The sequence below is a fragment of the Heterodontus francisci genome, chromosome 4 (genome assembly GCF_036365525.1).
Source record: "Heterodontus francisci isolate sHetFra1 chromosome 4, sHetFra1.hap1, whole genome shotgun sequence".
NCBI lineage: Eukaryota > Metazoa > Chordata > Chondrichthyes > Heterodontiformes > Heterodontidae > Heterodontus > Heterodontus francisci.
Window position 1 is genome coordinate 68,865,216 of NC_090374.1, and position 13,718 is coordinate 68,878,933.

The window sequence follows — 13,718 nt, forward strand, 5'->3', positions numbered from 1 at the left end:
GGAGAAAGCCGAGAGCGGAGCCTATAAATTGAACCCGAGGATCGAGGCCCAGTCTCTTACCTTCCGGGAGCGGAGCGGAGAGGACCGGACCTGTGGGGAGAATGCCGAGAGCGGAGCCCATAAATTGAACCCGAGGATCGAGGCCCAGTCTCTTACCTTCCGGGAGAGCAGTCTTGGTGCACCGGAGTTTGAAAAAAAAAGTCAACAGTGATATCACAGGAAAGCTGCAAGGTGATTGGTTGGTGAGTAACTGCCGTTAGGGAATAGCTCTAAATAGCTGGCTTAGTAACTAAGGTAAGAAAGGTCTACAGTTTATTTTCATATATAGTAAGCAGTGTTTTTTCAGGAGTTCTGTAGTAACGAGGACCAGGGAAGAAGGGCGCCAGAGTAATTGATATTATTTTGATATTAAGCATCCTCCAAAAGGTCTAATTTAAAGGGTTAAGTCATGGCAGGAGAGCTCAAAGCTGTGGTGTGCTCCTCCTGCTCTATGTGGGAAGCCAGGAACAATTCCAGTGCCCGGGACCAGCATGTGTGCAGGAAGTGTCTCCAGCTGTAGCTCCTGGAAGCCCAGGTTTCGGAGCTGGAATGGCGGCTGGGGAAACCGTGGAACATCCGCGAGGCGGAGAGTATCGTGGATAGTACGTATAGAGAGGTGGTCACACCTTCGGCTCAGACTCAGACCCCACAGGCAGGAAGGGAATGGGTGACCACCAGGCAGAGCAAGAGGACTAGGCTGGCAGTGCAGGAATCTCCTGTGACTAATCCCCTGCAAAACAGATATACTGCTTTGGATACTGTTGGGGGGAATGCCCTCTCAGGGGAAAGCAGCAACAACCCAATTCGTTGCACCACAGTTGGCTCTGCTGCGCAGGGGAGGAGTAAAAAGTGTGGGAATGCAATAGTTATAGGGGATTCAATTGTAAGGGGAATAGATAGGCGTTTCTGTGGCCATAAAAGAGACTCCAGGATGGTATGTTGCCTCCCTGGTGCTAGGGTCAAGGATGTCTCAGAGCGGTTCCAGGACATTCTGAAGGGGGAGGGTGAACAGCCAGTGGTTGTGGTACACATTGGTACAAACGGCAAAGGTAAAAAAAGGGATGAGGTCCTAAAAGCAGAATATAGGGAGTTAGGAAGTAAGTTGAAAAGTAGGACCTCAAAGGTAGTGATCTCAGGATTACTACCAGTGCCACGTGCTAGTCAGAGTAGAAATAGCAGGATATATCGGATGAAGAGATGGTGTGAGGGGGAGTGTTTTAGATTCCTGGGACATTGGGACCAGTTCTGGGGGAGGCGGGACCAGTACAAACTGGACGGGTTACACTTGGGCAGGACCGGGACTGATGTCCTCGGGGGATTATTTGCTAGAGTGGTTGGGGAGGGTTTAAACTAAAATGGCAGGGGGATGGGAACCTTTGCAAGGAGTCAGCGGAGGGGGGGGAAATCAAAGACAAGATAGGAAAAGTGATAGACAGAGAAATCAAGGGCCAGAATCAAACAGGGTTACAGTGAAAAATAGTGAGAAGGGGACAGGTAATGTTAAAAAGACAAGCCTTAAGGCTTTGTACCTTAACGCGCGGAGCATTTGCAGTAAAATGGATGAATTAATCGCGCAAATAGATGTAAACAGGTATGATATAGTTGGGATTACGGAGACATGGCTGCAGGGTGACCAGGGATGGGAAATGAACATCCAGGGATATTCAGTATTCAGGAAGGACAGACAAAAAGTAAAAGGCAGTGGAGTTGCATTGCTGGTTAAAGAGGAAATTAACGTAATCATGAGGAAGGATATTATCTCTGAAGATGTGGAATCTGTATGGGTAGAGCTGCGAAACACTAAGGGGCAAAGAACGTTAGTGGGGTTTGTATATACACCCCCAAACTGTAGTGGTGATGTTGGGAAGGGCATTTAACAGGAAATTAGAGACGCATGCGATAAAGGAACATCTGTAATTAAGGGTGACTTTAATCTGCTATTAGATTGGGCAAATTAAATTCATCACAATACTGTAGAGGAGGAATTCATGGAGTGTATACGGGATGGAGCAGGACGTCAGAAATGCTCCATCCATCAATATTGGCAACCACGCTCTGGAAGTGGTTCAAGAGTTCACCTACCTAGGCTCAACTATCACCAGTAACCTGTCTCTAGATGCAGAAATCAACAAGCGCATGGGTAAGGCTTCCGCTGCTATGTCCAGACTGGCCAAGAGAGTGTGGGAAAATGGCGCACTGACACGGAACACAAAAGTCCGAGTGTATCAAGCCTGTGTCCTCAGTACCTTGCTCTATGGCAGCGAGGCCTGGACAACATATGTCAGCCAAGAGCGACGTCTCAATTCATTCCATCTTCGCTGCCTCCGGAGAATACTTGGCATCAGGTGGCAGGACCGTATCTCCAACACAGAAGTCCTCGAGGCGGCCAACATCCCCAGCTTGTACACACTACTGAGTCAGCGGCGCTTGAGATGTCTTGGCCATGTGAGCCGCATGGAAGATGGCAGGATCCCCAAAGACACATTGTACAGCGAGCTCGCCACTGGTATCAGACCCACCGGCTATCCATGTCTCCGCTTTAAAGACGTCTGCAAACGCGACATGAAATCCTGTGACATTGATCACAAGTTGTGGGAGTCAGTTGCCAGCGTTCGCCAGAGCTGGCGGGCAGCCATAAAGACAGGACTAAAATGTGGTGAGTCGAAGAGACTTAGTAGTTGGCAGGAAAAAAGACAGAGGCGCAAGGGGAGAGCCAACTGTGCAACAGCCCCGACAAACAAATTTCTCTGCAGCACCTGTGAAAGAGCCTGTCACTCTAGAATTGGCCTTTATAGCCACTCCAGGCGCTGCTTCACAAACCACTGACCACCTCCAGGCGCGTATCCATTGTCTCTCGAGATAAGGAGGCCCAACAGAAAAGAATACGGGATGGCTTTCTGGACCAATACATTGAGAAACCAACTTGAGAACAGGCCATCCTAGACTGGGTATTGTGTAATGAGAGAGGAATAATTGACAATCTAGTTGTGCGAGACCCATTGGGGATGAGCGACCATAATATGATAGAATTCTTCATCAAGATGGAGAGTGACGTAGTTGATTGTGAGACTCGGGTCCTGAATCTTAATGAAGGAAACCACGAAGGTATGAGGCGCAAGTTGGCTATGATGGATTGGGAAACATTAATTAAAGGGATGACGGTGGATAGGCAATGGCAAACATGTAAAGAGTGCATGGATGAACTGCAACAATTGTTTATTCCTGTCTGGCGCAAAAGTAAAATGGGAAAGGTAGCCAAACCATGGCTTACAAGGGAAATTAGAGATAGCATTAGATCCAAGGAACAGGCATATAAATTTGCCAGAAAAAACAACAGACCTGAGGATTGGGAGAAGTTTAGAATTCAGCAAAGGAGGACCAAGGGATTGATTAAGAAGGGGAAAATAGAGTACGAGAGTAAGCTTGCGGGGAACATAAAAGCTGACTGTAAAAGTTTCTATAGGTATGTGAAGAGAAAAAGATTGGTGAAGACAAATGTAGGTCCCTTACAGTCAGAAACAGGGGAATTTATTATGGGGAACAAAGAAATGGCTGACCAACTAAGTGCATACTTTAGTTCTGTCTTCACAAAGGAGTTCACAAATAACAAACCAGAAATGTTGGGGAACACAGGGTTTAGTGAGAGGGAGGAACTGAAGGAAACCAGTATTGGTAGAGAAATGGTGTTGGGGAAATTGATGGGATTGAAGGCCGATAAATCCCCAGGGCCTGATAATCTACTTGCCAGAGTACTTAAGGAAGTGGCCCTAGAAATAGTGGATGCATTGGTGTTCATCTTTCAAGATTCTATAGACTCTGGAACAGTTCCTGCAGATTGGAGGGTAGCTAATGTAACCCCACTATTTAAAAAGGGAGATAGAGAGAAAACAGGGAATTATAGACCAGTTGGTAGTGGGGAAAATTCTAGAGTCCATTATCAAAAATTTTGTAGCAGAGCACTTAGAGAACAGTGGTAGAATTGGACAGAGTCAGCATGGATTTACGAAAGGGCAATCATGCTTGACAAATTTACTAGAATTCTTCAAGGATGTAACTAGTAGAGTTGATGAGGGGGAGCCAGTGGATGTGGTTTATTTGGACTTTCAGAAGGCTTTCCCACATAAGAGGTTAGCCTATAAAATTAAAGCGCAAGGGATTGGGGGTAGTGTATCGCGATGGATAGAAAATTAGTTGGCAGACAGGAAACAAAGAGTAGGAATAAACGGGTCTTTATCCGAATGGCAGGCAGTGACTAGTGGGGTACCGCAGGGATCGGTGCTAGGACCCCAGCTATTCACAATATATATTAATGATTTAGATGAGGGAACTAAATGTAATATCTCCAAATTTGCAGATGACACAAAACTGGGTGGGAGGGTGAGTTGTGAGGAGGATGCAGAGAGGCTTCAGGGTGATTTGGACAAGTTGAGTGAGTGGGCAAATGCATGGCAGATGCAGTATAATGTGGATAAATGTGAGGTTACCCACTTTTATTTTTGAGATACAGCACTGAAACAGGCCCTTCGGCCCACCGAGTCTGTGCCGACCAGCAACCACCCATTTATACTAACCCTACAGTAATCCCAAATTCCCTATCACCTCCCTACACTAGGGGCAATTTGCAACGGCCAATTTACCTATCACCTGCAAGTCTTTTGGATGTGGGAGGAAACCGGAGCACCCGGCGAAAACCCACGCAGGCACAGGGAGAACTTGCAAACTCCACACAGGTAGTACCCAGAATCGAACCCAGGTCCCTGGAGCTGTGAGGCTGCGGTGCTAACCACTGCGCCACTGTGCCGCCCAGTTTGCTACTTTGGTAGCAAAAACAGGAAGGCAGATTATTATCTGAATGGCTATAAACTGAGAGAGGGGAATATGCAACGAGACCTGGGTGTTCCCGTACACAAGTCGCTGAAGGTAAGCATGCAGGTGCAACAGGCATTAAAAAGGGCAAATGCTATGTTGGCTTTCATAGCGAGCGGATTCAAGTACAGGAGCAGGGATGTCTTGCTGCAATTATACAGGGCCTTGGTGAGGCCACACCTGGAATATTGTGTGCAGTTTTGGTCTCCTTATCTGAGGAAGGATGTTCTTGCTATAGAGGGAGTGCAGCGAAGGTTTAACAGACTGATTCCTGGGATGGAGGGACTGACGTATGAGGAGAGATTGAGTCAGTTAGGATTATATTTGCTGGAGTTCAGAAGAGTGAGGGGGGATCTCATAGAAACCTATAAAATCCTAACAGGACTTGATAGGGTAGATGCAGGAAGGATGTTCCCGATGGTGGGGGAGTCCAGAACCAGGGGTCATAGTCTAAGGATACGGGGTAAGCCTTTCAAGACTGAGATGAGGAGAAATTTCTTCACCCAGAGAGTGGTGAGCCTGTGGAATTCACTACCACAGAAAGCATTTGAGGCCAAAACATTGTATGTTTTCAAGAAGGAGTTAGTTATAGCTCTTGAGGCGAAAGGGATCAAAGGATATGGGGCGAAAGCAGGAACAGGTTACTGAGTTGGATGATCAGCCATGATCATAATGAATGGCGGAGCAGGCTCGAAGGGCCGAATGGGCTACTCCTGCTCCTATTTTCTATGTTTCTATATTCTTGTACTCCAATCCCCTTGAAATACATGCCAACATGCCATTTGCCTTCCTAATTGCTTGTGATACCTGCAAGCTAACTTTCTGTGTTACTTGTACTAGTACATCCAAGTGTCTCTGAACATTAACATTTAAAGGTTGCACGCCTTTTAAAAAAATGTTTATCTATTCTTACCACCAAAGATAATAACCTCGCACTTCCCAAAATTTTACTCCATCTGCCAGCTTGTTGGCCACTCATTTTAGCCTGTCTATCTCCCTTTGCAGCCCTCTTTGTGTCCTCTTTGAAGCTTATATTCCCATCTAGCTTTGTATTGTCAGCAAACTTCGATACATTACTCTTGGTCTCTTCGTCTAAGTCATTGATATAGATTGTAAGTTGCTGAGGCCCAAGCACTGATCCTTGCAGCATTCCATTACTTAAAGTATACCAACTTGAAAATGCCCCTTTTATCCCTACTTTCTGCTTGCTGTCCATTAACTAATCCTCTATCCATGCTAATATATTACCAATGAGCCCTCATGTTGTGTATTAATCTTTTGTGGGGGCCTTATTGAATGCCTTTTGGAAATCCTAGTATACTACATCAACTGGCTCCCCTTAATCTACCCTACCAGTTACATCCTCAAAAAACTCAAATAAGTTTGCCAATCTCGATTTCCCTTTCTTAAAACCATGTTTGTGTTTTCTGTTCATACAATGATTTTCTAAGTGCATTGTTAAGACTTCCTTAATAATAAATTCCAGCATTTTTCTGATAACTGATGTCATGCTAATTGGCCTGTAATTCTCTGTTTTCTTGCTCTCTCCTTTCTTGAATAGTTGTGTTACATTTGTTAATTTCCAATCCACTTGAACCATTATAGAATCTAGGAAAGTTTGGAAAATCATAACAAATGCATCCACTATCCCTGCAGCTACCTCTTTTAGAATCCGAGGATTAGGCCATCAGGTCCTGGGGATTTGTTGGCTTATAGTCCCTTAAGTTTTTTTAATACTTTTTCTCTGTTGATATTAATTGCTTTAGGTTCCTCACTCACATTATCCTCTTCGTTACCCTCTATTTCTGATATGTAATGTCTTCTACTGTGAAGAGAGACACAAAATATTCGTTCAACATCTCTGCCATTTCTTCATTCCCCATGATAGTTTTTCTTCTTTCTGCCTCTTCGGGACCAATATTTACTTTTGGTACTCTCCTTTTTATATAGTTATAAAAGCTGTTAGAATCTGTTTTTATATTCCTGGCGAGCTCACTCCCATATTCTGTTCTTTTCCGTTTTATCAACATTTTGGTCACCCTTTGCTAGTTTCGAAAATGCTCCCAATCTTCAGGCTTTCTTTGAAAATGGAAAACTTAACTGGACCAGCCATATAAATACTGTAGTTACAAGAGCAGGTCAGAGACTGGGAATTCTGTGGCAAGTAACTCACCTCCTGACTCCCAAAAGCCTGTTCACCATCTGCAAGGCATGTCAGGAGTGTGATGGAATACTCTCCACTTGCTTGGATGGGTGCAGCTCCAACAACACTCAAGAAGCTCGACACCATCCAGATCAAAGCAGCCCACCCACCACCTTCAACATTCACTCCCTTCATCACTGATGCACAGTGGCAGCAGTGTGTACCAGCTACAAGATGCACTGCAGCAACTTGCCAAGCCTCCTTCGACAGCACCTTCCAAGCCCATGACCTCCAGCACCTAGAAGGACAAGGGCAGCAGATGCATGGGAACACCACCACCTGCAAGTTCCTCTCCAAGCCACACACTATCCTGACTTGAAACTATATTGCCATTCCTTCACTGTCACTGGGTCAAAAACCTGGAACTCCCTTCCTAACAGCACTGTGGGTATATCTACACCACATGGACTGCAGGGGTTCAAGAAGGTGGCTCACCACCATCTTCTCAAGGGTAATTAGGGATGGGCAATAAATACTGGCCTTGCCAGTGACGCTCACATCCTATTAAAGAATGAATAAACATGGGGGCCCCCTACTCAGAGGAAGAGCAGCTGCCCCGGCAACAAAGGCATTCCTGGTGCACAGGAATGCAGAAGTGCTGGGTGAGGGGCAGGTGGGGTACGAAGGTGCTACCCACAGCATAGGGTTTACCGACAAAGGCTCAGCTTCCTTAACGAGTCTGAGCAGCAATGCGGCCGACAGGTGTGCCTGTCGAGGCAAGTGGTGGCTGATCTGAGCGCCCTTCTGGAGGAGGACTTTAGGCCTCAAGGACACCCACTACCAGTAGCTGTCAAGGTGACAGTTGCCTTGAATTTTCTAGATTCTGGCTTGTTTCAGGGCTTGGCAGTGAACCTCTGTGGAATATCGCAAGTGGCTGCCCGTGGCAGCTTCACTCAGATGACAGATGCCCTGTATAAGAGGGCATCAGACTTCATCATTTTGCCACAGATGCAGCCAGTCAGGCACAGAGGGCCGTGAGATTTGCCTCCATGGCAGGATTCCCTGAGGTACAGGGTGTGATTGACTGTACTCATGTGGTCAACAAGGTGGCGGTGCAGCCCAGTGTTTTTATCAACAGGAAGGGGTTTCCTCATTCAGCGTTCAGCTGATGTGCGACTGTTGTAAACATTTCCTTCAGGTGTGTGCTAGGTTTCCTGGCAGTTGTCATGATTCATTCATCCTCAGGCAGTCACAGGTGCTGCAGCTGTTCATGCCAGCAGATAGTCTCCGTAGATGGCTTTTGCTGACCAGGGACATCCTTTGAAGAGATGTCTGCTTACACCTCTGCGCAACCCCACAATGGAACTGCAGGAGCAATACAACAGCTGCCACAAGAGCCACCATTGAGCATGGCATTGGTGTCCTGAAGATGCAGTTCCAGTATCTTGACTGGGGGCACCCTCCAGTATGCTGCTCCAAGGGTGTCCTGCATTGTGGTATCTGCTGTGCTCTGCACAAGGTGTCCCTGAAGAGATGGGTGGAATTAGAGGAGGACAATGTGGAAGAGCACTTCACCTCTTCAGAGTTGATGAGAACCAGCAGGCTGTGCTGCAAGGCCATCCTGATGTCCAGTAATCATCAAACAGTGCATCTCCACCGGCCACTCACAGTTGTCTCACACAGACAGCATCTCATGCTGATGTTGCACTGTTCCAATAAAACAGCATGACGCATGTAAGGGACCAGAGACTACCCATTTCGTCTCATTAGCATTCTTGCAATTGATGGAAGCTTAACCAGCTGCACCCAAGTGAACCCCAAAGTGATGCGACCGCCGCTTTTATAAGAGCTGTTACGATTGACCACTCCAGTCAAAGCCCCCAATCAAAATCTACGATTCTGATTGTGGTGGGAGAAACGCACTGTTAATTCAATCCCGTCCCTCCTCAGATTGCCTAACATATCATTTTAAACTTTCCAAATTAAAGAAAGACCCAGCCAAATTGTGCTAAGGCTAACCAAACCAGGTGTCTTTAAATCAACAAATTAACTGTTTAATTAGAAAAACTAAATTCTTAAACACTATGAAGATATAAACAGCATTAAAAATAGAAAAAAAATTGAGTCCTTGCAAAGTTACAGTCCAATGTTGCTTCAAGTCTTCACAGCCATCCGAAGGGGTTTTCCATAGTAGAACAGTCCGGAGAAAAAAAACTACAGGACCATGACAGAGCTTCTATGGGCTGCTCCCTTGAGGCTGAAGCAGACGTAGAGGGAGGCTGCTTGAGTGTGTCCCGGTGGTTGAGATGCCTGTGCTGCCCTTCCTCACAGGCACTGCTACAGGCTGTGCCACCTGCAGTTTTGCAGGGGTTGCCTTGGCCATGGGGGCTTGAGGCATCACATGTGTCTCTGTCAGAGGGGCTGAGGGGAAGCATCAGAAGATGGGGTCCCTTCGGGAGTAGTGTCATCTACGTCATCCCTGTCTGCCTCAGTCCTTTCATGGCGCACTCTTTACATCCACACTGAACAAGAGCGGGAGAGCACCTGGCCGCCTGTCCATGCATCCATGTGCCATCACTGCAAAGGAGTGGTCAATGCTGCAGAATGTATCATACATTTAGTTCCTGCATTAAAACTATAATTCTCCTGTGACTAATTTAACATACAAATTATAGTTATACAAATATGAACTGCTGAACTTATCCTGAATCTTATTGTCATGTTAATTTTTGCTTTTCTCGGCTCAAATGTATGATAAGTAAGGTGTGAATTGAGTTATTTAATGGCTTTATTTCAGACTGCATCTCTTTTTAAAATGCAAATCTGTGGTGAATTCCAAGCTTCTAAGGGGATTTACTATTCAGAAATCTAAAGCTCAAAGCCCCAAAATTCCAGGATCCCATCTTTGTCAACATGATGTGACTCTGTGGGACCCCATGCATCCATAGATTAAGCCATAGAACCCATTCCATTATGCAGTGACAGGGTAATTATCATAATCTGCCTTCCATGGGCGGAAGAAGGATCAGAGCAGTGTCATGCCATTCTGCGGGTGGAACTTCAGTTAAGCCTGATGGCAACTTAATTTGCAGGGTGACTTAGGAACTCCACAAGACGGAGTGGGATGGGCATATGGAGGATACTCCCTCCTTCCCACTACCTGGGATTTGGAGGATATTTAAATGAGATTTGGCACCTGGGTACAAAGCACAAAGAACAGTACAGCACAGGAACAGGCCATTCGGCCCTCCAAGCCTGCTCCGATCTTGATGCCTGCCTAAACTAAAACCTTCTGCACTTCCGGGGACCGTATCCCTCTATTCCCATCCTATTCATGTATTTGTCAAGATGCCTCTTAAACGTCGCTATCGTACCTGCTTCCACCACCTCCCCCGGCAGCAAGTTCCAGGCACTCACCACCCTCTATGTAAAGAACTTGCCTCGCAAATCCCCTCTAAATTTTGCCCCTCTCACCTTACACCTATGTCTCTTAGTAACTGACTCTTCCACCCTGGGAAAAAGCTTCTGATTATCCACTCTGTCCATGCCACTCATAACTTTGTAAACCTCTATCATGTCACCCCTCCACCTCCTTCGTTCCAGTGAAAACAATCCGTGTTTATCCAACCTCTCCTCATAGCTAATACCCTCCAGACCAGGCAACATCCTGGTAAACGTCTTCTGTACTCTCTCCAAAGCCTCCACGTCCTTCTGGTAGTGTGGCGACCAGAATTGCACGCAATATTCTAAGTGTGGCCTCACTAAAGCTCTGTAGAGCTGCAGCATGACTTGCCAATTTTTATACTCTATGCCCCGATCGATGAAGGCAAGCATGCCGTATGCCTTCTTGACTACCTTATCCACCTGCGTTGCCACTTTCAGTGACCTGTGGACCTGTATGCCCAGATCTCTCTGCCTGTCAATACTCCTAAGGGTTCTGCCATTTACGGTAGTGCCCCAATTCTTGGCTTTCTAGTGAGTAATGATCCTGCCCTCCTCAATCACTGGGAATTACTGTAATTAAATCAAAGATTTAGTTGTCCGCATTTAAGACATTTCTTTTGTTCTTCCAGATTCCTGAAAATGATGAAGTTTTCGCTGTCCAGCTGTTGAACGTTGAAGGAGGAGCTGAAATCAATGCTACACAAAGCAGTTTTCAACTTAAAATCAACAAAAATGATAGCCCGCTGCGATTAGCACAATCAGTGTACACAGTGTCAGAGACAGCTGATGTGATTACCATACCAGTCATTCGTGGGAGGGACCAGGATGGAAAAATAATTGGTTCTGATGATGCTCTGGTTTCTATTAACTACCGGATAGTAACTGGCAACAGCTCTGCCAGTGCATTGTTACAGTCTGATTTTCTTGATCTCCAACCAAACAGAACCATTCTTTTCCCACCTTATTTTTATGAAGTAAATTTGAAATTTCACATTATCAATGATTCTATCCCTGAAATTGCAGAGTCATTTCAGGTTGTCTTACTTGAAGATACAATAAAGGGAGATGCAGTACTGCTAACTCCCAATATAGTTCAGATTATTATTGAGCCAAATGACAAACCTCATGGAGTTCTGTCAATTAGCAGCAGTCTGCTGGCACAAAAAGTTGTCATCAATGAAGACATGGTCACAAGGTAGGGTATAATGCAATTTCTCTGTGTTCCAGTTTCTTGTACTAACATATGTTCTTTGGTTTTCAGAAACAATCTTACATGTTTTTCATCTAGCTGGAGTGACTGAATACTGACTTAAATTTTTCTTTCAATGATGCATTTTCCAAATTATAAGGGCACAACCATTGAGATTGCACTAAAACATAATAATTGAAGTAATTTATTATTATTTTATAATCTGATGCTCACGTTATACTTTACTTAACTGGATCGTCCTAAAAGATGAATTTATTTCATCTATTTCTTTGGAAATTTCTTTTATTAATATCTCCTGTTCTCATCATTCCAAATTCTGAATTGCTTATTTATCTACCAATGTTAACTCAAGCCTTATAACGTACAGTGAGTATATAATGAGCTCTATAGAAATGTAAGGAGACCACAAGGGAGTAAAAGCTCAGTCCAAAAAGCGGATCTTATGGTTTTTGAAGGCAGGGAAGGAGCTGTCAAAGTTGAGATGCTGAGGGAGGGAGTTCTGGAGGGCAGGATCTAGGTGACTGAAGAATAAACTACCAGTAGTAGAACTGAGGGATGAAAATGAGCTGGTGTTGAAGGATCAAAGGGTATGCTTAGAGATGTCGGGCTAGAAGAGATCACTGGAGCAGACCTGTTTACAAGAACCAGCAAAGGATGCCTTGATTGAGGTAGAAGGAGGCGGTAAGCTTGTCTAGGAGCAATGAATGTCTGGGACAATGGTGGTCAAGGTGTTTGGCAGGAAAGCAGCAGTGAGTGCAACCAGTAAGGAAGACAGGATTGAGGTAATCAGTCTGGGAAGGTTGGGGTTATAAGAAGCAAAGACAGAGACAAGGGCATAAGGAGCATAAAGGATGTAGAAAGTGAGGAAAGTATGATGGAGGTGGAAAAGTAAGAAAGCTCAGACCTGGGGCAGCAGCTATTAAACAGATGTTAGAAACAATCCGACACAGTATGAAAGTTTGTCAGAGAAATGTTTCAACTAGACTAGATTCATAATCAACCAAGAAGGTTGGAGAGTAATCCAGAATTAATGTAGGATTCAGAGACACTGGGCTGTGTTCAGAAATAGGGAAGTTTGGGGTCTGTGTAGAAGTTGGAGATTAATTTAGGTCAGCAGAAAATCCTCTGGCAATCTTTTATCAGTCTTTGTGACATTAGTTTAGTTTTAATTTAGTTTAGAGATACAGCACTGAAACAGGCCCTTCGGCCCACCGAGTCTGTGCCGACCATCAACCACCCATTTATACTAATCCTACACTAATTCCATATTCCTACCACATCCCCACCTGTCCCCTATATTTCCCTACCACCTACCTATACTAGGGGCAATTTATAATGGCCAATTTACCTATCAACCTGCAAGTCTTTGGCATGTGGGAGGAAACCGGAGCACCCGGAGGAAACCCACGCAGACACAGGGAGAACTTGCAAACTCCACACAGGCAGTACCCAGAATTGAACCCGGGTCGCTGGAGCTGTGAGGCTGCGGTGCTAACCACTGCACCACTGTGCCGCCCTAATAAAATTATTCTTCTACAGAAGGGTGATAATTAAACCTACATGTGGCTAATGTTCTGTCGGATTTTATATAGTTCATCCAAACTGCTAAATTACATATAAATAACTGCTTAAGAAATAAAGCTTTGAAGAATGACAGATTTTAGATGCCCATACAAATCCAATTACAGTAAAAACTTTGTTATCCAGCATGCGATGGACCTGAGAGGTGTCGGGTAATCAAAAACTCTGATTATTCAAGAGTGGTACTACCAAAGCAATAAATTGCAATAGTTTAAATTTTAAGGGAAATGATTACATGTAAGAACAAAAAGATGTACAATACAGAAATCCTGAGGCAGTAAAGATGGATAGAATTCTTGAGGAACAGTAAACTTAATGTATAAATTACTCTAAAGCACAAGATGTAGAAGGTGATGGGGAGATAAATGGCAATACTGCATAAGCACAGCAAGGCTATGAGATGGACTGCCAGCAGCACCACTAAGATAACTATCA

General features: G+C 44.9%; 1 protein-coding gene across 1 annotated transcript in view; it reads left to right on the forward strand.

Moving 5' to 3' along the window:
- adgrv1 (adhesion G protein-coupled receptor V1) overlaps positions 1–13,718 on the forward strand; it is an 810,104-nt gene that overhangs the window by 44,792 nt on the left and 751,594 nt on the right. The window contains exon 6 of the mRNA XM_068029668.1: positions 11,122–11,687. Coding sequence (XP_067885769.1) covers positions 11,122–11,687 — 566 coding nt within the window. The remainder of the gene's footprint in view (positions 1–11,121; positions 11,688–13,718) is intronic.